This window comes from Trifolium pratense, linkage group LG1 (genome assembly GCF_020283565.1).
Source record: "Trifolium pratense cultivar HEN17-A07 linkage group LG1, ARS_RC_1.1, whole genome shotgun sequence".
Classification (NCBI taxonomy): domain Eukaryota; kingdom Viridiplantae; phylum Streptophyta; class Magnoliopsida; order Fabales; family Fabaceae; genus Trifolium; species Trifolium pratense.
This window is the reverse complement of record NC_060059.1, coordinates 50708274-50730820: the sequence shown is the minus strand read 5'-3', so window position 1 is coordinate 50730820 and position 22547 is coordinate 50708274. Positions and strand designations below refer to the sequence as shown.

The 22547-nt window shown below is 42.9% G+C and overlaps 1 protein-coding gene across 2 annotated transcripts; it reads left to right on the top strand.

Annotated features, from left to right (window-relative positions):
- Window positions 1–7611: 7611 nt before the first annotated feature.
- LOC123903252 (B3 domain-containing protein REM-like 1) lies at window positions 7612–22220 on the top strand. 2 transcript variants are annotated; one of them, XM_045953200.1, is made up of 8 exons: window positions 7612–7883; window positions 8196–8604; window positions 8810–9019; window positions 9210–9373; window positions 20985–21264; window positions 21460–21540; window positions 21633–21691; window positions 21784–22220. In XM_045953200.1, exons 1-8 carry the CDS (start codon window positions 7692–7694, stop codon window positions 22030–22032), a joined length of 1644 nt encoding a protein of 547 aa, XP_045809156.1. In that variant the 5' UTR covers window positions 7612–7691; the 3' UTR covers window positions 22033–22220. The 2 variants fall into 2 exon arrangements, with proteins under 2 accessions (XP_045809156.1, XP_045809155.1); XM_045953199.1 differs by having other exon boundaries at window positions 21460–21549.
- Window positions 22221–22547: the final 327 nt, after the last annotated feature.

The window sequence follows — 22547 nt, the reverse complement described above, 5'->3', positions numbered from 1 at the left end:
TGAAATTCCTCAAGAGTCTGATCCATCCATTACTAAAACAAGGATGGAATGGAAGCAAAAAGATGATACAATCAATACCAAGGAGTATACAGCTGAAAGCAGTGGAAAAAGTTTGATTGCCCATACGTCACTCAGAGCCTCATCAAAAGAAGATTGGTACTTTGATAGTGGTTGTTCCAGACACATGACTGGTGTTGAAAAGTATTTGAAGGAGGTAAAATCCTATGCCACAAGTTTTGTGACATTTGGAGATGGAGCAAAGGGTGAAATCAAAGGTATTGGAAGACTGATTGACCATGGTCTACCAAAACTTGAAAATGTTCTCCTTGTGAAAGGACTAACTGCCAATCTAATCAGTATAAGCCAACTATGTGATCAAGGCATGAAAGTCAACTTTACAAAAAATGAATGTCTGGTTAGCAATAATGAAGGAGACATCCTTATGAGGGGTGTTAGATCAAAAGACAACTACTACTTGTGGATCCCTCTTGAAGAAGCTAATGCATCTACATGTCTCTTAACTAAAAATGAAGAGGTTAAGCTGTGGCATCAAAAATTAGGACACCTTAACCTGAAGAGCATGAAGAGAGTCATATCTGAAGAAGCTATCAGAGGACTACCAAGCTTACAGATACAGGAAGACAATATCTGTGGTGAATGTCAGATTGGGAAGCAAACCAAAGTGTCGCACCAGAAGTTGCAACACTTGTCCACCTCTAGAGTTCTTGAGTTACTACATATGGATCTGATGGGGCCCATACAAGTTGAGAGTCTTGGAGGTAAGAAATATGTTCTTGTTGTTGTTGATGATTTCTCTAGATATACTTGGGTCAATTTCATTAGGGAAAAATCTGAGACTTTTGAAGAATTCAAAAATCTTTGCTTACAACTTCAAAAAGAGAAAGATTGTGGTATTGTAAGAATCAGAAGTGACCATGGTAAGGAGTTTGAAAACTCTAAATTTGCTGATTTTTGTGCTGCTGAAGGAATAACTCATGAATTTTCCTCACCAATTACACCTCAACAAAATGGTGTGGTTGAAAGGAAGAACAGAACCTTACAAGAATCTGCTAGAGTGATGTTGCATGCCAAAAATGTCCCTTACAAGTTCTGGGCTGAAGCCATGAATACAGCATGTTACATTCACAATAGAGTAACATTAAGAAAAGGTACTGCTACAACACTGTATGAACTATGGAAGAATAGGAAGCCTACTGTGAAATATTTCCATGTATTTGGGTCAAAATGTTATATTTTGGCAGATAGAGAACCTAGGAGAAAATTGGACCCCAAAAGTGATGAGGGGATATTTTTAGGTTACTCAACCAACAGCAGAGCCTACAGAGTTTTTAACTCCAGAACAAGAACTATGATGGAATCAATCAATGTTGTTGTTGATGATAGTGATACAACAAGTGCAGATCTAGCTGAAGAGACAGATGTCATCACACCTGTCCCAACACTAGATGATGATCAAACTGAACCTGAATCTGATCAACAATCTGAATCCACTACAGAGGCTCCTAGACCAAACAAGGGACCATCTACTAGAACACAGAAGAATCATCCTCTGGAACTTGTCATTGGAAATCCAAATCAAGGAATTGCAACAAGAAGATCAAAAGAAGCAATCTCCAACTCATGCTTCATATCCAAGATTGAACCAAAAAATGTTAAAGAAGCTTTGACTGATGAATATTGGATCAATGCTATGCAGGATGAATTAACTCAGTTCAAAAGAAGTGAGGTATGGGATCTAGTACTTAGACCAGATGGTATAAATGTTATTGGTACAAAGTGGGTGTACAAGAACAAAACTGATGAAAATGGTGACATTACTAGAAATAAAGCCAGACTTGTAGCACAAGGATACACCCAGATAGAAGGAGTAGATTTTGATGAGACCTTCGCTCCAGTTGCTCGCTTGGAGTCCATAAGATTACTCTTGGCTGTGGCATGCATTTTAAAATTCAAGCTATACCAAATGGATGTAAAAAGTGCATTCCTAAATGGCTATCTAAATGAAGAGGTATATGTTGAGCAACCAAAAGGGTTTGTAGATCCAAGCTTTCCTAACCATGTCTACAAACTAAAGAAAGCTCTCTATGGATTGAAGCAAGCCCCTAGAGCATGGTATGAAAGACTGACTGAATTCCTTGTCAGCCATGGATACAAGAAGGGTGGTAATGATAAAACCCTGTTTGTAAGAGAAGAGAAAGGGAAGCTAATGATAGCTCAGATATATGTGGATGATATTGTATTTGGTGGAATGTCGCGACAAATGGTGGAACATTTTGTGCATCAAATGCAATCTGAATTTGAAATGAGTCTTGTAGGTGAGCTAACTTATTTTTTAGGTCTTCAGGTCAAACAAATGGAAGACACCATATTTATCTCTCAAGAAAAATATGCAAGAAACATTGTGAAGAAATTTGGAATGGAGGGTGGTAGTCACAAAAGGACACCTGCACCTACACATCTGAAGCTTACCAAAGATGAGAAAGGGATTGATGTGGATCAAAGTCTCAACAGAAGTATGATTGGTAGCTTGCTATATCTCACAGCTAGCAGACCTGATATCATGTTTGCAGTAGGTGTTTGTGCTAGATACCAATCTGAACCCAAGATGAGTCATCTGACTCAAGTAAAGAGGATCTTCAAATATGTCAATGGAACATGTGGCTATGGAATTTTATACTCTCATGGTAATGACTCTACCTTAATTGGATATTGTGATGCAGATTGGGCAGGAAGTGCTGATGATAGAAAAAGCACCTCTGGTGCATGTTTCTTCTTGGGAAGCAATCTAGTATCTTGGTTTAGTAAGAAGCAGAATAGTGTGTCTCTATCCACAGCTGAGGCAGAGTATATAGCAGCTGGTAGTAGCTGCTCTCAATTGTTATGGATGAGACAAATGTTGAAGGAGTATAGTGTTGAGCAAGATGTCATGACACTTTACTGTGATAATCTGAGTGCTATCAATATCTCTAAGAATCCTATTCAGCATAGTAGGACTAAGCACATTGATATACGTCATCACTTTATAAGAGAGCTTGTGGAAGAAAAAATTGTTACACTTGAGCACATTGTATCTGAAGAACAATTAGCAGACATTTTTACAAAAGCTTTGGACGCAAGTCAATTTGAAAAATTAAGGGGCAAATTAGGAATTTGCCTATTTGAAAATCAATAGCAGTTATTGCAAGGAGAGTGTACAACAGTTACTTTCTCTTCCCTCCTACACTCTCTGCACGTTTACATAGGGAAATCATTACAACATTTATTCTATTCCCAAAACACGCAACCAACTGCTCAACTTCCTGTGCTCGTTCCAAACACAAACAGAACTGCATCTTCTCTCGCTCAAAATATCTCCAACTTCTTCATCAACATTGTTCTAATCTTTACTTTTCTCAGAAAATCTTACTCAATAATCATGTCTGACTCTGCAAAATCCTCACCAACGAAGAATGAAGGTGTTCCATCACCACAAATGGTGATAAATGCTATTCCTCTCAACACCATACCTTCCACAAGTCCAACGATGAGGAGAAAATCAGTTGCAAAGAAGGATAAATCATCCCGAACAAGTACAAATCCTTCATCTCCCTCCGCTTCAATTAAGAAAACAAAGAAGAAGAGCAAGAAATCACGAACTGAATCGAGAAGGGCCTATACAATGTCTGAACTGCATGTTGATCCACTTCCATCGAGTGATGTTGCTACTTCTGTCCCTAATCCTGCAGAAGGGAATGTTGACACATCTGGTAAGAATTCTCTTAATCTAGGTCTTGATGTTCCAAATCCTGCTGAAACCCTAGGTTTAAAGGACCCTGCTGTGTCTGAAAAATTGGGGAAAAATGTTCCTAACCCCCCTACTGTTGTTGATGCTAATATTGGTGTTTCCACTGAGACCAATGATGCTGTTGCTGATGAGTCTCTCCAGAAAACTGCTCCTGAGACTCATGTTGCGCCAAGTGTTGCAACACATGGCGCTGCGCCAAATGTTGTGCCAGATGTTACCACATCTTTGGCACAGGAAAATATGGTGGACTATTCTGAGTCTGATGAGAGTCCCCAACCTAAGGATGCTGATAAAGAAACTGTTCCTAATAAGATTGTGAATGAAAATCCTGAGGTTATAATTGTTAATGAAACAACTGTGAGTGAAAAGTCGATTCCTGCAAATTCTGAAGCTAGTGTGGCTAGGAGGACTAGAAGTAGGGCTGGTAAAGGTGTAGAGACTGCTAACACACCTGTCCAAACACCCAAACCTTCTAAGGCTAGAAAAAATACTGGTAAAAAGCCTCTGTATGGACCTCCAAAACCTGTCAGTAAAGTGGTTCCTAGAACTGAAACTAAGAAAAGAAAAGCTCCACCAACTAGTGATTCTGATTTTGAACCAGAGACAGATGTTGCTGCATCTGGCAGCACATCTAGGAAGAGTGTAGGAAGAAAGAAGGTTCCCCAATCTGTTCCCTATGCTCCATTAGATAATGTTTCATTCCATCTGGAAAATGGATCTGCAAGATGGAAATTTGTATATCATAGGAGGCTGGCTCTGGAAAGAAATTTGAAAGCTGATATTCTTGAATGTCCTAGTATTGTTGAAGCTCTTGAGTATGCAGGTTTGATGAAAACTGTGGTTGGTTTGGACAAGTGCTATGACAGGCTTGTCAAAGAATTTTTGATTAATGTGGCTGACAACTGTGATGATCCAGCAAGTCCTGAATACAGGCAAGTTTTTGTTCGTGGAAAGTGTGTAAAATTCTCACCAACTGTGATTAACCAATATTTGCAAAGAAGTTCTGATGAGGTGGCTGCTCTAAAAGTCACAGATAATGAGGTCTGCAATGTCCTCACAGGTGGAAGGATTAAGGTATGGCCAAGCAAGGCAAAATTAGCTGCAACTTCCCTCTCTCCATTTTATGCTGTTCTGAATAGGATTGCTGCACATAATTGGGTGCCTACAACCCACTCAGGTGATGTGGCCAGAGGATTGGGAAAGTTTATCTATGCTGTGGGTACCAAGGCCAAATTTGATTATGGGTCCTATTTCTTTCAAGAAACCTTAAGCCATGCCCTGACATATGCTGTTGAGAAGCCAGTTGCTCTCCCCACTCTGTTATGTAACATCATCCTTGAGCAACACCCAGATATACTGAGAAGCACTGATGTTCCTTGTAAAAGGAAAGGGGTGTTGGTTATTGAGCAGAGGCTGCTGGATGGGACAAATGTTGCAGCAGGTGTTGGCACATCTGTCCAGGCTGGTGTACTCTCTAGGAAGTAGATGATTGTAGATCTGACTGAAGCAAGCAGAGCTCTTGAGGCCAGGAAACTGAAAATAGACCGTGTGATTGAGGCACTCAAGGCTGAGGAGGCTGCTGAGACTGCTGAGGGTGAGCCTGATGGACAAGAAGGTGAAGGAAGTAGTGGCTCTGATGATGACACTGAGGATTTGGAGGAGGACTCTGATGAAAGTTCTTCTATATGATTTCTGATGTTTTCTTATATTTTTCTAATGTACTTTTGGTGATTCTTTGTTGTTCCTTTTATGGGCAAGGCCCTGGATTTCTAGCACCTGTGTGTGCTTTCTGGTCTGTAATATGTGCACACTGATATTCACTTATCTACTACTCTATGATTTCATATGCATGATGTTTGTCTAAATTGTGGCTAAAAAGGGGGAGTAGTGTGTGTGTGTGACAAGTGTGTGGAAAGATGTTCTCACATCTGGTGACTGTTTCTATGCTAGTGTTCGTATGCTGGTACTGAGGGGGAGTAGTGAATAGGAGTAGTGAATATTCTTTCTCTATCTGATGTGTATGCATGAATTCAGGGGGAGAGTGAGTGATATTATCTCTTGATCGCCTGAATGTATTTGATGACAAATGTTGTGCCAAGTGTTATGGCACCTCACTAATGAGTCCACTATCCATTATGACTGAAAATTTATTTTTCTCAGATGTTTATGGGAATTTATTTTTCCCTGTAGTTCTTATGATAAATAGATGCGCTTTAACCATTAGGAGTTTATTTCTCCTACTTCTTAGCATCTACTATGGGAGTTTATTTCTCCCTTGTGTTGTTCCATGAGGTTAGATGTTTTTATTCCGCTGTTGCATTGCCTCTGATGCTACTTGACTATCTTGGAAGTAGTTTTATTATGTGTTACTTTCTTTCCTAGTTGTGTGTTCATGTTGACTCGAAGGAAAGGTAATACTGTATCTCTCTATATACTGGTCTAATATTGTTTTAGCCAAAATTTGCCAAAGGGGGAGATTGTTGGGTTTTTGTATATTGGTTACATTTTGCAAAAACATATTTTAGCCAAGTGTTGAGACGTATGTGCTGACCCCAAGTGTTGTGACAAATGTTGGTACACTTTGGAACAACACATGTCTCTGTATCTGCGCGCGCCAGCTAGCTGTTATTATTTTCTACTCAATCTTTTGAAGATCTGTTTGAAGAATTGTTTCAAGGCTTCTTACAGAGGAAGGCGCACGTGTTTAATGTGTTTCAGGAGGCAGCAAAACCCTAGTTTTATTTTCCAAAGGGATTATATTTTTGGAAAATATATTCTTGCGTTTTCAAAAATATAACTATTGTTTTCAAAAATATATCACTGCTGCCGCAATTCTAGAAGCCCTAATTTTGTCTTGAAGCCCAAGTCATTCTACTACTATAAATACGAAGGCAAGCATGGTTTCAAGCATCTAAAATCGTGTTATTACAAAGTGTGAGTTTTAGGGATTTTAGAGTGTTAATTGTGAGCCTTTCTTGTGTCTCATTGATGCAAGCTTAGGACCTGAGTTTATTGAGTTGTAAGTGTGAACTTCTCCTAAGCTTTGAAGTACGGAGATTGTTCTATTGTGTTGTGTGGTTTACTCGCAAGCTTTTAAGCAAGAGTGAATCCTAGTTTCTTAGGAGTGTGTCTCCACCTGTTGTGATCGTTGAATTGAATAACAACGCTGTCTGTGTTGTTAAGGTGGGAATTGGGACGGGGTCTCATATCTAGGAGTTCCTAGGTAGAAGTGTCATTGGGTAGTGATTAAGTGAGAAGTTGTAAACGGGTGAGTTTAGCTTCGAAGTAATACTGCTGATAGTGGACTTCATTCCTGGATTGGTATCCCCCAGAGTAGGCTTTAGGCTGAACTGGGTTAACAACTCTCGTGTGTTATTTACTTTACTGTTTGTATTGTTTTATGTTATTTGCTCTGTTTATAGACAAGTGTTGGCGCACCGGTAACAACATCTGTCTACAACAGACAAGTGTTGATACACCTTGAGCAACACCTGTCCACTGTGTGCCAGAAATTTCAATAGCTCAAATATATATTCTCTTCACCATCTATCAATGAGAACATGTACTCTTTAATCAAGTCAACAATTAAGTTTTTGGAGTCAATATGGCTCCATCTTGGAAAAATGATGGATCTTTCATATTACCAATTATAGATGGATATATGGCAGCAACAATCGACATAATAAGATGATCTGAGCTTAGAATCAAAACATCAATAATTAAGAATATAATAGAAAAAATGACATTAAATACTTGACAATGTAAAAATTACTTTTAATTTGGTACAATTATTTTTCTCAAGACAGCTTATAATTTGGTAAGGAGGAATTAACTAATTCATCAATTCCAAAGAGTGTTTGCATTGTACTGACAGTCTGACACACACATGATGATCAAACTTCGAACACACGCTTCCAGTTTTTACATTTATATTCCATGTTGTAATCAATCATTCGTTCATTCACTCTCACACATTGCTAGCACCATGTCATTTGAACACTATGGGCGTGGCAGTGAAGCCAATGGCATTCACTTCTACCAGACCATTCAACTTCGCCAGTTGCAAGATCAAGAATTAGTAAGTCATCATCTAACATTTTCTTGATATTCTTATTTTTAATCTGTTTTAGTGTTTGTAGTCATAGTGTTTGTTGAAATGCCCCAACCACTGTTATATATTGAATATTGATGGCCACCCCCATTTTCAACACCCTTCAAATAGGTTTTTATTATTGAATGAAATTTGCTTCTTGTCTAGAAAATAAAACCCATTTTACACCTAAAACTTTGATACTAAAAAGTAAAAACAAAAAACCATGTATGCTTTGCTGCATTAATCTTCATTACTAGTTGAATTGAAACTCGTTGGTTTTTTAAAATGTTGTTGCAGATGATTCCAAGGAATTTTGTAGAGAGATATTGGAAAGATGTACCAAATCCAATATCCCTTAGACTACCAAATGAGTCTGTGTGCAAAATGTTTTGGGTGCAATGGGGTGATGATATTTATATTCAAGATTGGAAAAGGTTTGCGAGGTCGCTTAGATGCGGAGATCTTTTAGTTTTTCAGTATAAAGGAGGGTCAGATTTTCATGTTATTATATTAGATGAGAGTAAATTAGAAATTGACTATTCAAGTATGAGGTATAATGATGACCAAGAAGAAGAACAGCGTCAAAATATCGAACAACCCGTCAAGAAAAAGAAAATCAACTCAAATGATAGTGTTGCTACACCTCAAGAGACTCACATTGACAAGAGAAAACTTAAAATGAATGCAACCCAGAGAAAAATTTCAGGCAAGTCTTTCTTTTGATTTTTTTTTTTAAGCAAAAGTAGCACAGAGGAAGCCCTCTGCACTATCCCAAATATATTAAACAGAAAATAAAAGATAATACAACAAACTGGGGGGACATCAACCTAACCCAATTAACCTTCTTGTAGCAACTAAAGATAATACAATTAATTTCAACTACAATTGGTTTTAATCCATACAAATTACAGAAATATATGTTTCAAGTATGAGATGCAACAATGAACAAGATAAAGAGAGTGATGTTGATGACTATGCCGAGATTGCGAATGAGGGTGAAAATACCAAACAACCCTTCAAGAAAAAGAAAATCAACCCAAATGATAGTGCTGGTACACCTCAAGGGACAGGCATTGACAAGAGAAAAATTAATATGAATGCAACCCTGAAGAAAGTCTTAGGCAAGTTCATCTACTCCTTTTATTTCCTAGTATTTATTTACTATTTATTTATGGGAAATATATGTTTTTAATTAGTCCTTATGTTTATGTAAAATTTTGGCTTTCACCACCAGTTTAATATGGTTCGGGAGTCAGTTCATCTACTCCTTTGTACCTTTCAGATGTTGAAAATAGTTTTAACGGTTTGCAGAGGCTAATAGAAACAGAGGAGGCAGCAAGGATATGAAAGTTAAGAAATGCACAAAAACTATAGATGCGAATAAGATAAGCTGCACTGATTCTCATCCCGATGAGAATCCCAATTTCACTCTCAAATTATCGCGATCTTATGTGGAAGGTCATCATATAAGATTGGTATGTTTCCTATACTTTTTCACAGTAAATAGTGATTTTTGTACCTAAATGTGTGTGAGGCTGTCATTTCACTATATTAGAAGAATGTATTGAAATTAAAAAAAAAAAAAATTGATCCCCAAAAACCTCTTTTGTTAGTATTTTTCTTATTAAATTGACTAATAGAAGACATATTCAAGGACAAAAGTAAATAACCAAAACACATTTTGTTCTGGACTAGACTAATGCTAGTCCACCTAGACCCTCACAAAGTCCACATGGCTTGCCCAGTCACCTCCATGTCAGCATGGCACAACCTCTCCACCAGGATAGGGTAAGATTACTACTCTACCCACCATCTAAGGGTGATATCTTGGCAGTCCCTCTTAATGGGCCTTGGCTAGTCCAGCCCACTAAGAGGACCTTTGGCCCAGAGCTGGGGGCTATAAATATACTCTCCCTCTTGGGAGAGCAAGGTAGACACTATTCATTATTGCAATTACTCTCTCTCTCTCTAACCTCTCTCTAAGTACCTCTTTGCTCTCTATATTCCTTGTCTGACTTTGGCATCGGAGCACCTGCAGGTACAACCCCCCCCTCCGTGGATCATCTGCTCGGATTGCTACCTCCCACCTGCTCAACGGACTTCCAGCTGGCCTCCTACCTGTTCTGATCAACAGTTAAGATCAGTGGCGCCGACTGTGGGGAACTGAGTTCTCCCCTTCTTTGTTTCGAGCAAGTAAACCAAAGAACAAAACCAATCAATCACTCTTTCATCATGGCCAGTGCATCTCATTTCAGCAATGACGTTGAGGACGCTGCTCCTCCTTCTTCTCCCCGTCTGCCCCCTGTTCTCATCACTGACCTCCAGGCCCTCCCCGAGTCTGACCCTAGAGACGGGCAGGAAACTTCCTGGACTTCTGAGGACGGCGACCTGGTCGTCTTGACTGAGAAGCAGGCAGGGAAACGCCCTCAGTCCGAGCAGGGCAGATCAGCAGAAACCGACTTGTCCACTGCTTCAGTTACCAATGCTGAACTAGCAGCACTCATAGCTGCCCTAAAGCAAACCACCGAAGCTCTCCAGGGCCAGAATCGCCGAATGGACGAGCAGAATATGAGACTTGATCGCTTGGAAAGGAACCAGCGATTCTCAAGGAATAACTCTCCCCCGAGGAGAGCTCCTACTTCTCCATCCCCTCCTCGTCAGGAAACTGTCAGACAACGACGACCTGCCCTTGAGAGGATCGAGCAACCTGGCAGAAAAAGAGACCATGTCTCCCCTCCCCGCGAGGGTATATCTTCTCCGAATTTGAAGAAAGGAAAAATTGTGGACCGAACACCTCCTCGTCGTCATTCTCCCCAGGGACTCAGCTTGATGACCAAACAAGGGCAGCCAGCTAGCCGCAGCCACCACACTGACCAATTCTCCAGGAGCCCAACTCCTGATCGTGAGGGCTCACCTCCCCTAAACTCACATGAGAGTGACGAGGATGATCCCCTCTGCCCTTTATCTCACGACATACTTCAAGCACCCGTTCCAAAGGGATGTGAGCGACCACCTCCTCTCCCAGCTTATGATGGACTTTCTGACCCAGATGAACACATTGCATCAGTCAATGCTACCCTGAACTTCTTGAGGGTCAGTGGAGCAATTAGATGCAGAATATTTCCTACTACCCTTAGAAAGGGAGCTATGGCTTGGTACCACAGCCTAGCTCCTCGCTCCATAACCTCATGGATGGATCTGTCCGACCAGTTCCGCAGGCACTTCACTGCTTCCCGCAAGCAACCAAAGACTGAAGCAGTCCTGGACGCCATCTTCCAGGCTGATAATGAATCTCTCCGCAGTTTCATAGAGAGGTTCAACAAGGAAGCCGTCCAGGTAGAAACAACTGATGACATGAAGAAATACCTGCTCCAAAGGGGCCTTAGGCCAAACTCTGACTTTGCAAAAGCCGTTGGTATCGAAAAACCGCGCACCTTTGGCGACCTCCTTCTCAAATCTCAACCCTACATCCAATATGAAGAGCAACAAGCTGCAGACGCTGCCCGTTATGGACGAACAGGAAACAGTCAACCTGCTCCTCGTTCGAATGCTGAACAGTCCAGCCGAGGAGGAGGAAGACGAAGAGGCGAAAGGCCTAGGGAACCCCGTGGACCTCCTAGCACGTTCAGCAACTATACTCCCCTTAGCAAATCCCAGGAAGAAATTTGGAAAGAGTGCAACTCAGCTGAGTTCACTAAAGCAGGAATTAAATTTCCAAGACAACAACCCACTAAGCCTGGCCAAGACAAGAGCAGGTACTGCAAGTATCACAAAGGTTACGGCCATCTGACTGACGATTGCATACAACTAAAAGACGCCATTGAAATCCTGATTAGAAATGGGCAAATCAAGCAATACGTGAAGAGGGGCAATGCTCCCCGGGCAGAAGCTGCTGAGACCAGCAACACTGAAGAAACTGCACCAGAAAGATCCGGGCACAAACCAGTTGCCCTTGCCATCTCCAGAACTGAAGACTTCTTTGTCCCTGACTACTTGGACGACACCTATGTTGCTCCTACTCTGAACAAATGGGACGCACTTGCCCAAGCTATGGTTATCTCTTGTGGAGGTTTTGACAAACAGACTGTGGGATCTATCAAGAGAAAGTTTGAAGACTTGATAGATGGCTCATCCAACCTGAGTGCAACTTTGGATAAACCGAGAGGGCAATCAAAGCCCTTAGCCTTCTATATGGAAGAGCTGCCCGGTGGAACTGCAAACTCCCAGATACCCCTGCTCATCAGAGTGGACATGGCAAATATGGACGTCCGCAGGGTACTGGTCGACCAAGGAAGCTCCTGTGATATCATGTATTCCCAACTTTTCAAAACTCTGCAATTGGATGAAACCTACCTCACTCCCTATTTTGGATCCGATCTTTCTGGATTCAATGGGGCAACAACCAAGCCATGGGGCTACGTAGACTTGCTAGTCACCGTTGGCTCCGAAGAAACTGCAAAAACAATCAAGGTGAAATTCCTGGTAGTGGACTGCCCGTCTCTCTACCAATGCATCCTGGGCCGGACAGCCATTGCTGACTTAATGGCTGTCCCATCAACCGCCCATCTCAAAATGAAGTACTACACGCATAAAGGCCAAGTTGCAACCTTACATGGAGACATTGAAGCAGCAAGGAGAGTCTTCAATGCCTCCTCAAAGGGAAACGAGTACATCGGGCAGCTCCCCGAACCAAAGAAGTCCAAGGCAGCAGCTTCACTGCCCTTGCCAGAAATCAGCTCTATTGACCTCGACAGCCGCTTTTCCAAGCAGGAAAGCAAGGATGAAAAGAAGCTCCGCAAGGAGATGAAGGAAGACGACGAGGCGAGCCAAGAGCACCGTCGTCCAGTGCCGGATGGAGAGTTTGAGCTGATGCCCTTCGGAGAAGACCCGAACAGGGCAGTGAAAATTGGGACTGGGCTCCCCGAGCTTGCTAGGAAACAACTTGAAGCCTGCTTGAAGGAAAATGCTGATCTGTTCGCCTGGCACGCTTCCGAGATGCCCGGCTTGGACCCCAACATAGCATGTCACCAGCTGACTATTGATCCCACTGCACTTCCCGTTGTACAACGTAGGCGTAGGCAGTCTCCTGAGAAATCGGAGGCTGCAGAAAAATGTGTAAAAGACCTCCTAGAGGCAAATTTTATTTCGGAGGCCAGGTATACAACCTGGCTGTCCAACGTTGTACTCGTCAAAAAATCTAATGGAAAGTGGAGGATGTGTTGCGACTATACCGATCTTAACAGGGCTTGCCCTAAAGACTCTTATCCCTTACCTTGCATTGATAGACTTGTTGATAATTCTTCTGGCTTTAAATTATTGTCTTTTATGGATGCTTATTCAGGTTATAACCAAATTCCAATGGCAGTAGCAGATAGAGAAAAAACAGCTTTCATGACCGAGTCGGGCAACTATTACTACAAAGTAATGCCCTTCGGTCTCAAAAATGCAGGAGCTACATACCAGCGAATGATGAACAAAGTCTTCCGAGGACAAATAGGAGACATGCTCGAGGTATACATGGACGACATGATCGTAAAATCCCCCGAGGAACTCGACCATGTCGTGCACCTTCGAAAGGTGTTCGAGCAGGCCAGGAAACACAACATGAGATTCAACCCAGAGAAGTGCACCTTCGGGGTCCGAGCAGGTAAATTCCTGGGATTTTACCTAACCGAGCGAGGAATTGAAGCCAACCCTGACAAGTGCAGAGCTTTTGCCGAGCTCCCCACCCCGAGCGATAAGAAGTCCATACAAACTCTTAACGGAATGCTAACATCGCTTTCCAGATTTGTATCCAAATCAGCACAACATGCACTTCCCTTTTTCAAATTACTAAAGAAAGAAGCGGTCTTCGAATGGACAGATGAGTGCGAGCAAGCCCTCCAACATCTGAAAAAGGCCTTATCAGAGCCACCTGTCCTCTCACGACCAAATGACGAGGAGGTATTATACCTGTACCTTTCCGTCGCCTCAGAGGCTGTAAGTGCAGCTCTCATTCGTGAGACAAACGAAGGGCAGAAACCAGTATACTTTACAAGCAAAGCCTTGCAAGGTCCTGAACTAAGGTACCAACAAATTGAAAAAATAGCTCTTGCACTAGTTTACGCTGCGAGGAGACTAAGACATTATTTCTTGGCCCATACAATTATGGTCCGAACAGACCAACCAATCAAGTCTTTGCTTGGCCGACCAGATATGGCGGGCAGGATGCTCAAATGGTCCCTCGAACTCTCAGAATTCGACATTCGTTACGAGAGCAGAAAAGCTCTAAAAGCCCAAGTCCTAGCTGACTTCGTTGCGGAGATGACGAGCTCCTCCCCTACAGTGGACGGAGCAGATAAATGGACAATCTTTGTAGACGGAGCTTCAAGCGCTACAGGAGCAGGTGCAGGCATCATTCTTGAAAATGAGAATGGCTTACTAATCGAGGTCTCCCTAGCACTATCCTTCCCAACTTCAAACAACCAAGCAGAGTATGAAGCATTCCTCGCTGGACTACGTTTGGCCGAGGACTTGCAAGCCAAGGAGATAAAAATATACACAGATTCGCAACTGGTCGCCTCACAGGTGCTAGGAGAGTATCAGACCAAGAATGATAACCTCTCTGAATACCTGGTGCTAGTAAAGGAAAAGATCACCAAGTTCAACTCTGTTGAAATATTACATGTTCCCCGCGAGCATAACAAAAGGGCAGATATCCTGTCCAAGCTGGCAAGCACAAAAAGGAAGGGCGGAAACAAATCTGTCATCCAAGAGATACTCCCTCGTCCAAGCATAGAAAAACCAAGCAAGGTTGTGGACATAAACGTCATTGGCGACAAAGACTGCTGGATGACTCCAGTATACAACTTCCTCGAGCACGGAACTCTCCCTGACGACCAGAAACAAGCAACTGTAGTCAGACGAAGAGCCTGCTCCTATGTCATCCTTGATGGAAAATTATACAGGAGAGGATTTTCCATTCCTCTCCTAAAATGTGTGGACGAGGACACAGCAGATTACATACTGCGCGAAGTCCATGAGGGCATCAACGCCCAACACCTGGGAGGAAGGTCACTTGCCAGGAAAGCTCTACGAGCAGGGTACTATTGGCCTACTATGCAACAGGACGCCAAAGACCACGTTAAAAAATGTGACAAATGCCAAAGGCATGGGGATATGCACTTAGCTCCCCCTCGAGAACTAAAATCTTTGTCTTCCCCCTGGCCCTTCGCCTGGTGGGGCATGGACTTACTTGGTCCTTTTACCAAAGGACTTTATCAAAATCGCTACCTAATAGTAGCAGTGGACTACTTCACAAAGTGGGTGGAAGCCGAACCCCTCTCCGACATCACATCACTCAGAGTCCTGCGCTTCTTCAAAAGAAATGTGCTAGCTAGATTCGGAATACCACAGGTGGTAGTCACAGACAACGGAACACAGTTTACAGACAAAGATTTTCAAGCATTCCTTGTTGCCCTGGGCACCAAGCAGCACTTCACATCGGTCGAGCACCCCCAAACCAACGGGCAAGCTGAAGCAGCTAACAGAGTGATCCTGAGAGGGTTACGAAGAAGACTTGACCAAAACAAAAAGAAATGGGTCGAGGAGCTTGACAATGTACTCTGGGCCTATCGAACAACCCCACACTCCACAACTGGAGAAACCCCCTTCCGAATGGTATATGGAACGGAGGCAGTTATCCCCGTAGAGATTGGGGAACCATCTCGTCGGACTGAGCAGCCTCTTGACGAGGAGCAAAATGACGAAGCACTTCGAGAGGAGCTTGACCTCGTCGAAGAAATTCGAACAGGAGCTTCTTTAAAGGAGGCCACCCTGAAGCAGAAAATAGCTGCCCGTCATGACACCAAAGTCATCAAAAGAGAATTCGAGGTGGGCAGCCTCGTCCTAAGACGCAATGCAGACTCCCAGGATGGCAAACTTGCACCCAATTGGGAAGGACCATATCGCGTCATTGACAAAACAGAGAATGGTGCATACTATCTCGAGGACCTTCGAGGAAAGAAACTTCCTCGACCTTGGAATGCCCAGAAATTGAAACAATATTACAGCTAAGTTATTGCCACACTAAAAGGCTGCTCGCACTTCACTTCACAACGAATCGAGCACCTTAAACAACGGAGGGCACCATGGCACACGTGCTCATCTAAAACCATAGCAGGGGAACTAATTCACCATAAGGGAAATGGAACTCCTGCTAGACGAGGATAACTCTCGAAACGAGCCCATCGTCCCCGTGCCACGACCTAGCACCCAGCTCGCGATGGGAGGTTCAGGTTGCGAAGAAGGGTACACTAGCGTGCTTGTATTCGCGTAACTTAGAAACAACTCTAAGTGCTTATACAGTTCCCTAAACTGTTTAAGTCAAAACAGAGGAGACTACCCTCAATAAAACATGCTCAGTATCAAGCAGGGGAAACCTCCCCGGCAAAACAACAACGAGCGCAGCATTCATACATGCAAAAATATGACAAATATACAAAATTGGCATAAAAATAAACAGGCAAAACTTAGCACACCAACTTGCTCGGACGGGGACACTAACGTGCCCGGACAAACACACTAACTTGCTCGGACGAGCACACCGACGTGCTCGTACGAACACATCAACCAGCTCAAACGAACACATGACGTGCTCGAACGATCAAAACAGGGAGGGGATACTCCCCGGTTCCAGTTCGAACAACGAAATTTCAATCATGCCAATAACGGGGAAGAAAACCTCCCCGGCCCAACGTTGGCAGACAAATTAGCATAAAATTTCGCTAAGTTAAAAATGGGGAATAAAACTCCCCGGCTCAAATCTCAGGCGAAATTTTATCCAAGTTAGAAACGGGGAGGAGAACCTCCCCGGCTCAAGATTAAACAACGAAATTTCCCCAAAATTTTCTAAGTTAAAAAGACGGGGAGGCTCCCCGATTGAAATTTTAAACAACGAAATTTCTCCAAAAATTTTCTAAGTTAAAAAGACGGGGAGGCTCCCCGGTTGAAATTTTTAACAACAAATTTCATGAAAAATTTTCTAAGTTATGAGACGGGGAGGCTCCCCGGTTGAAATTTTTAACAACAAAATTTCATGAAAAATTTTCTAAGTTAAAAAAGGAGGAAACATACATGCGAGCAGATATAGACGAGCAGTTATAAACAAGCATAAATAGATAAACGGGCACCTGCCCGGAATTGTCATAAAAATAAAAAGACGGGGACAAAAGCCCACTTGTTCCAATGTTACAAATCATGGCTCAAAGGCCCCAAAAATCCAAAGAGACAAAAATAAATTACAATAGAAAGGATGGGGACGTCTACTCCTCGCATCTATCTTCCTGCTCGTCACCCTCCTCAGCATCTTCTTCCTCCTCATCAGAGTCGGCCAGGCCGGCCGGGATAACAATCTGCCCATCCTTGACCTGCCCGTTCACATGTAGTCCTCGAGTCACCAGCTCCACGTCAGGATTAAGACATTTGATTTGCTGCACGGCATTTTCAAAGGCGTACTCAGTGCCCTCTACAAAATCATGGGACAGCTGAGCAATTACCCCGACCAAGTCTGCTCGGGTGGTCAACCCCTCGGCAGCCTTATGCTCGTTCTCGCCCGGAGCCATAGCAGCAGTGAGCCTTTCAATTTCAGCCCGAGCAGCATCCAAATCCTCTCCCCTTTTACGGTGCTCGTCCAGCTGGTCACCCCAATGTTTTTGCTTCTCCCTGAGGTCATCCACAACAAGTTCGAGCTGGTTGATCCGACCTTTGGCCCGCTCGTGCTTGGTCCGGGCAGTGTCCAGCTGCTTGACTAACGTTTCCCGCTCGTCACCAAGGACAAGGCTGCTCGAGACCATTCGCACCATAGCAGCCATGTCACGAGCATGCTGTTGCCGGCGAACCTCTGGTTCCTGGTCAAGAATAGCAGCCCGTTCAGTTTCAAAAACCTCCGGAGGATACTTCTCAAAAAATTTGTCCACGGTAAAACACCGAGGAACTGGAAAATTTCTGCATCCTCCCATGCCCGCATCTTCAACCGGGGAATCTTCTTCTCTTGTCCTCTTCGCTGGAGGAGGCCGGGGAGCTGAGGTAGGGGTGCCCGAACCAACACCCGAGGTCCCAATCACCTGCGCGGAAGGGGTCCCCGGCCTCACTTCCTGGGAAGCTCTGGCAACAATCTTCTTTTTTCCTCGGCCAGACCTACTCGCCTTCTCATCCTGCTTGGCCTTCAGCATGCGCTCGGCAATGGTTTCCATTTCGTCTGCAAATAAATGACGAACACGTTAGTAAAGCACGAGGAATACACACAACAATAGCAGAAATTTTTCTAAGTTAAAAATAGAAAAGAAGCAATACCCAAGCACAGCCTAACCTCCCCGGCATTCTTACACTTGAGGAGGTTCCTAGTATTTATAAAGCGGGGAGAGACCTTCGCCTTCCCATGCTCGTCCCTTAGTGTGACTCCCTTACGAGTCGTCCAGATGCCCGGAGTAAAACCGGCCACAAAGGCCTTCAAATTTTCAAAGGCAGCCATCTCCTCGGGAGACAAGTCTGCGTCCCCGGTAGTATACTCCTTAGGTTCCTTCAGGAAGTGATCATACGACCAACTAAGGGGGAACTTAGGAACTGCTCGGAAGATAACTTGCCCGTTGTCATCTTTACGAGCAACACCCTGCTCGTCCCTATCTTCTTCCAGTTCCAACAAACTCTCCCGGGCAGCTGGAGACTCTGGCCGGATGATGAAATACCTCTCCTTGAAGTCCTTAATAGAATCCACAAACATTTTAAACAATTTGACATCCTCGTGATGCTTTAAGGAAACCCAATTCTGACGAGGGGCACGCCCAACCTCCCTCGTCGGCTTACGTTGAATCTTGAAAATTCTAAAGAAAAGAGGGAGAGTGGGACGAACACTCCTATACGTGCAGAGGTGCTCGAACCCCATGATAAAAGACCATGAATTCGGATGCAGCTGCGACGGAGCCACCTGCAAGGCTTTAAGCACGCTGGCCGCAAAGGGGCTGAACGGCAGCCTGAGCCCCATCTCCTTAAAAACAAACTCGTACATAGCAAAGTCGTGCCCGGCAAAGGACGAGCACACCCGTTCACCCTCCCCGGGTATACGGGTCGACCAATTCTGAAGCCCGTCTGCTCTCTGCTGCTCGACGATCATATGTAATCTTGGGTCCTGGGAAGTAAGCGCCGAGGCTATCCCCCGGGGTTCTGGAGCAACCCAATCCAGCGCAGGATCGGTTATGCAGTCGACCAATGTATACTTCTCCGCACCTTGGCTTTCCACAACCTCCTCGGATTCTGACATTTTACAACCTGAAATGCAGCAAAAACAAAGTGAATTCGATGATCAAATCCACCCTTTCACCGCAAATCAAGTGAAAGGGCGCAGGATAGGACGAGGACGCTGTCCCCGACCAAAGCCCTTTTCAAATGGCAAACAAAGTCAAACCGAGGAGGGTAATCCAGGTGAAAGACGGGGAGATAAGCTCCCCGGCATGAAGTTTAAACAGCAAATTTCATGCAAAAATTTTCTAAGTTAAAAAGGGGGGAGATAGGCTCCCCGTCACGAAGTTAAACTATCTAAAGTTTCAAACGGGGAGGTAGGCTCCCCGTCACCTGAACAAACTATTTAAAAGTTTGAAACGGGGAGATAGGCTCCCCGTCACTCAAATAAACTATTCAAAGTTTTAAACGGGGAGATAGGCTCCCCGTCGCTAGTCATCTAACCTAAAGTTTGAAACGGGGAGATAGGCTCCCCGGCACTAAATTCATATGGTGCCCGGCACATTCATCCTAATGTTCATAAATTCATGGAATCTTCATGTAAAAACGCCCAAAACTGGGCAGGAACAACAAGAAATGGATCTAAAGAGCAAAATTTGAAAGAATTACCTTGAATATGAAGAAGATCTGAAGAACGATTTGACTAGTAGGTTGAAACTTCAGAGAGATTCACAATTGAAGAGAGAGAGTGAAAAGTAAAAATGAAGTTCACTCTCCTCTGTTATATAGATCAAGCCAGGGGAGTGAAGAGACGCTTTGATCCAATGGTCCTTACACTCCCTCGTAAAAATCAAAGCAGTAAATGCACCCTTTCGCATTCCCAGTAATAAAACCTCCTCGTTACTAACCTCCTCGTCATAGTAACGAGCAATAAAACCCCTCGTTGATAACTTCCTCGTCATAGCAACGAGCAACAATGCTTTCTTGAAAAATCATCTCCTCGTCATCATTGCGAGCAACAAAACTTGTTGGTATCTCTTCGCGATAGCAACGAGCAACTGTTCCATCTTGTGCAATATCTCCCCGCAGGAGATACGAGCAACACATACTTCCTCGTAACCATAATCACGAGCAGGGTATTAAACACCCTCGAAAAATCGATTCGAGCAAAACATTGCAGATACTTGCTACGAGCAATGCTTTGACGAGCAACTTCCTCGTCCACTTTTGTTCAAGAGAGGTTGCAAGGAGATTTCCTTCCGCACTTGGGCACACATCTAAAGTCATCACTCCTATGTCTAGGAGCAACGACTTGGGGGGCTCCTGTTCTGGACTAGACTAATGCTAGTCCACCTAGACCCTCACAAAGTCCACATGGCTTGCCCAGTCACCTCCATGTCAGCATGGCACAACCTCTCCACCAGGATAGGGTAAGATTACTACTCTACCCACCATCTAAGGGTGATATCTTGGCAGTCCCTCTTAATGGGCCTTGGCTAGTCCAGCCCACTAAGAGGACCTTTGGCCCAGAGCTGGGGGCTATAAATATACTCTCCCTCTTGGGAGAGCAAGGTAGACACTATTCATTATTGCAATTACTCTCTCTCTCTAACCTCTCTCTAAGTACCTCTTTGCTCTCTATATTCCTTGTCTGACTTTGGCATCGGAGCACCTGCAGGTACAACCCCCCCCTCCGTGGATCATCTGCTCGGATTGCTACCTCCCACCTGCTCAACGGACTTCCAGCTGGCCTCCTACCTGTTCTGATCAACAGTTAAGATCACATTTAAAGATTACTATTGCAACAAAGCTTCACACATTTTGTTCATGAATATATTTAATTAATCCATTTTAAACCATGAACTGAAACAGAGGATACCTTTATCATTTTCGAAAGAATACATGAATGAGTTCTTGCAAGGGAATGCAACAATTAGAAGCGTTGGTGACGAAAGGACATGGAACGTGACATTAAAATTGGATGGATGCAATGGAAATTTTGAAATGAGAACAGGTTGGAAGTCATTTTTACAGGAACATAACTTGCAAGTTGGCGATGAATGTAAATTTGAGATGACTCAAAGAAAACCACTTTTATTCACAATTACTATTATCCCAGCTACAAAGGAATCATGCCCGGAGCGGTTTCAAGGTATTTTTTTCATTATTTTTGTTTTCGGAAAGACATATATATATATATATATATATATTGAACGTTTAAATATATTTTTGTCCATGTAAACTATGCATTAAATCCATTTTGTTATTGATTTGCGATTTGCACATAACATTAGTAGATTTTCTCCAACTTCTTCATTTGATCCCTAACAAGGTTGTGGACATGCAGAAAACCAACCAATCCAAGAAGATATGGATCATGTGGGAAATTATGGAGAAGGAATTTCAAGGGGCAGCTCGAAAACACACGGTCTTACGAGTAATTATCATAGCTTTATTTTTCATGTGTTTATTGTATACAACTCATGCATATATTCTCAAATTATGTTTTCTTTGTTGCAGATTCTCCAAGTCCGATTTCACATTATAAATTTGAGGTTTCTGTAACATCATTGGACAAGGTATGAATTATGTAAAATGTCTTCATTACCATGTATATAGCCCATGTGTTTGAATATATAAAACGTTAATTTGTTCATATATATATATGCAGGTGGCCATACCAAGTGAGTTCTTGAAGAGACACAATATATTTAGTGGAAATTTAGTTGAGTTGAAAGTAGGGGAAGGAACATGGTTTGTAGAGGTGAATTATAATCAACATCTTGATTACGGGTCGTTCACCAAAGGTTGGGAAGAATTTGTGAGAGAATCCCAGGTAAAGATCGGAGACACTTGTTTGTTTGAGATGATTGATGTGCAAAATCATGTGTTCAAGGTTTCAATTATCCTAGATGTTTAGAAGAACGTTTGTGTTTCGTCATTTTGTAATTAGTGTTGTTTTAGAACTTTCACTAGTGACATGGGAGAGCTTGTAACACGCACTCTCGATATTAAGTTGTGATTATGATGTGAATATTATCTCAGTGATTTTGTGAAACAATGCAAAGTGAAGTTTGGGGATAGTTGTTTGTTTGAGATGATTGATGATCAAAATCATGTGTTTAAGGTTTCATTTAGAAGAAAATTTATGTGTTTCGTTATTTTGCAGTTAGAAGACGCACATGAACTTTAAAACAATCACTCTATAGAATACTGATATCCTCTCCAATTTTTTCTCTCACTTTCTTAATCTATTTGTCGTTAAATCATAGAGTATAAAAACATTTAAGGGAGAAAAAAATATTGAATGAATCGTTAAGATTACTATAATATGACTAACATGAGAGAAAAAATTGGAAAGGATCCAATTGATGTTGTAGAACTTTCAGTTTTGGCCCTACTCGTAAAAATATTACTAGCTTCGCCCTGTTAACA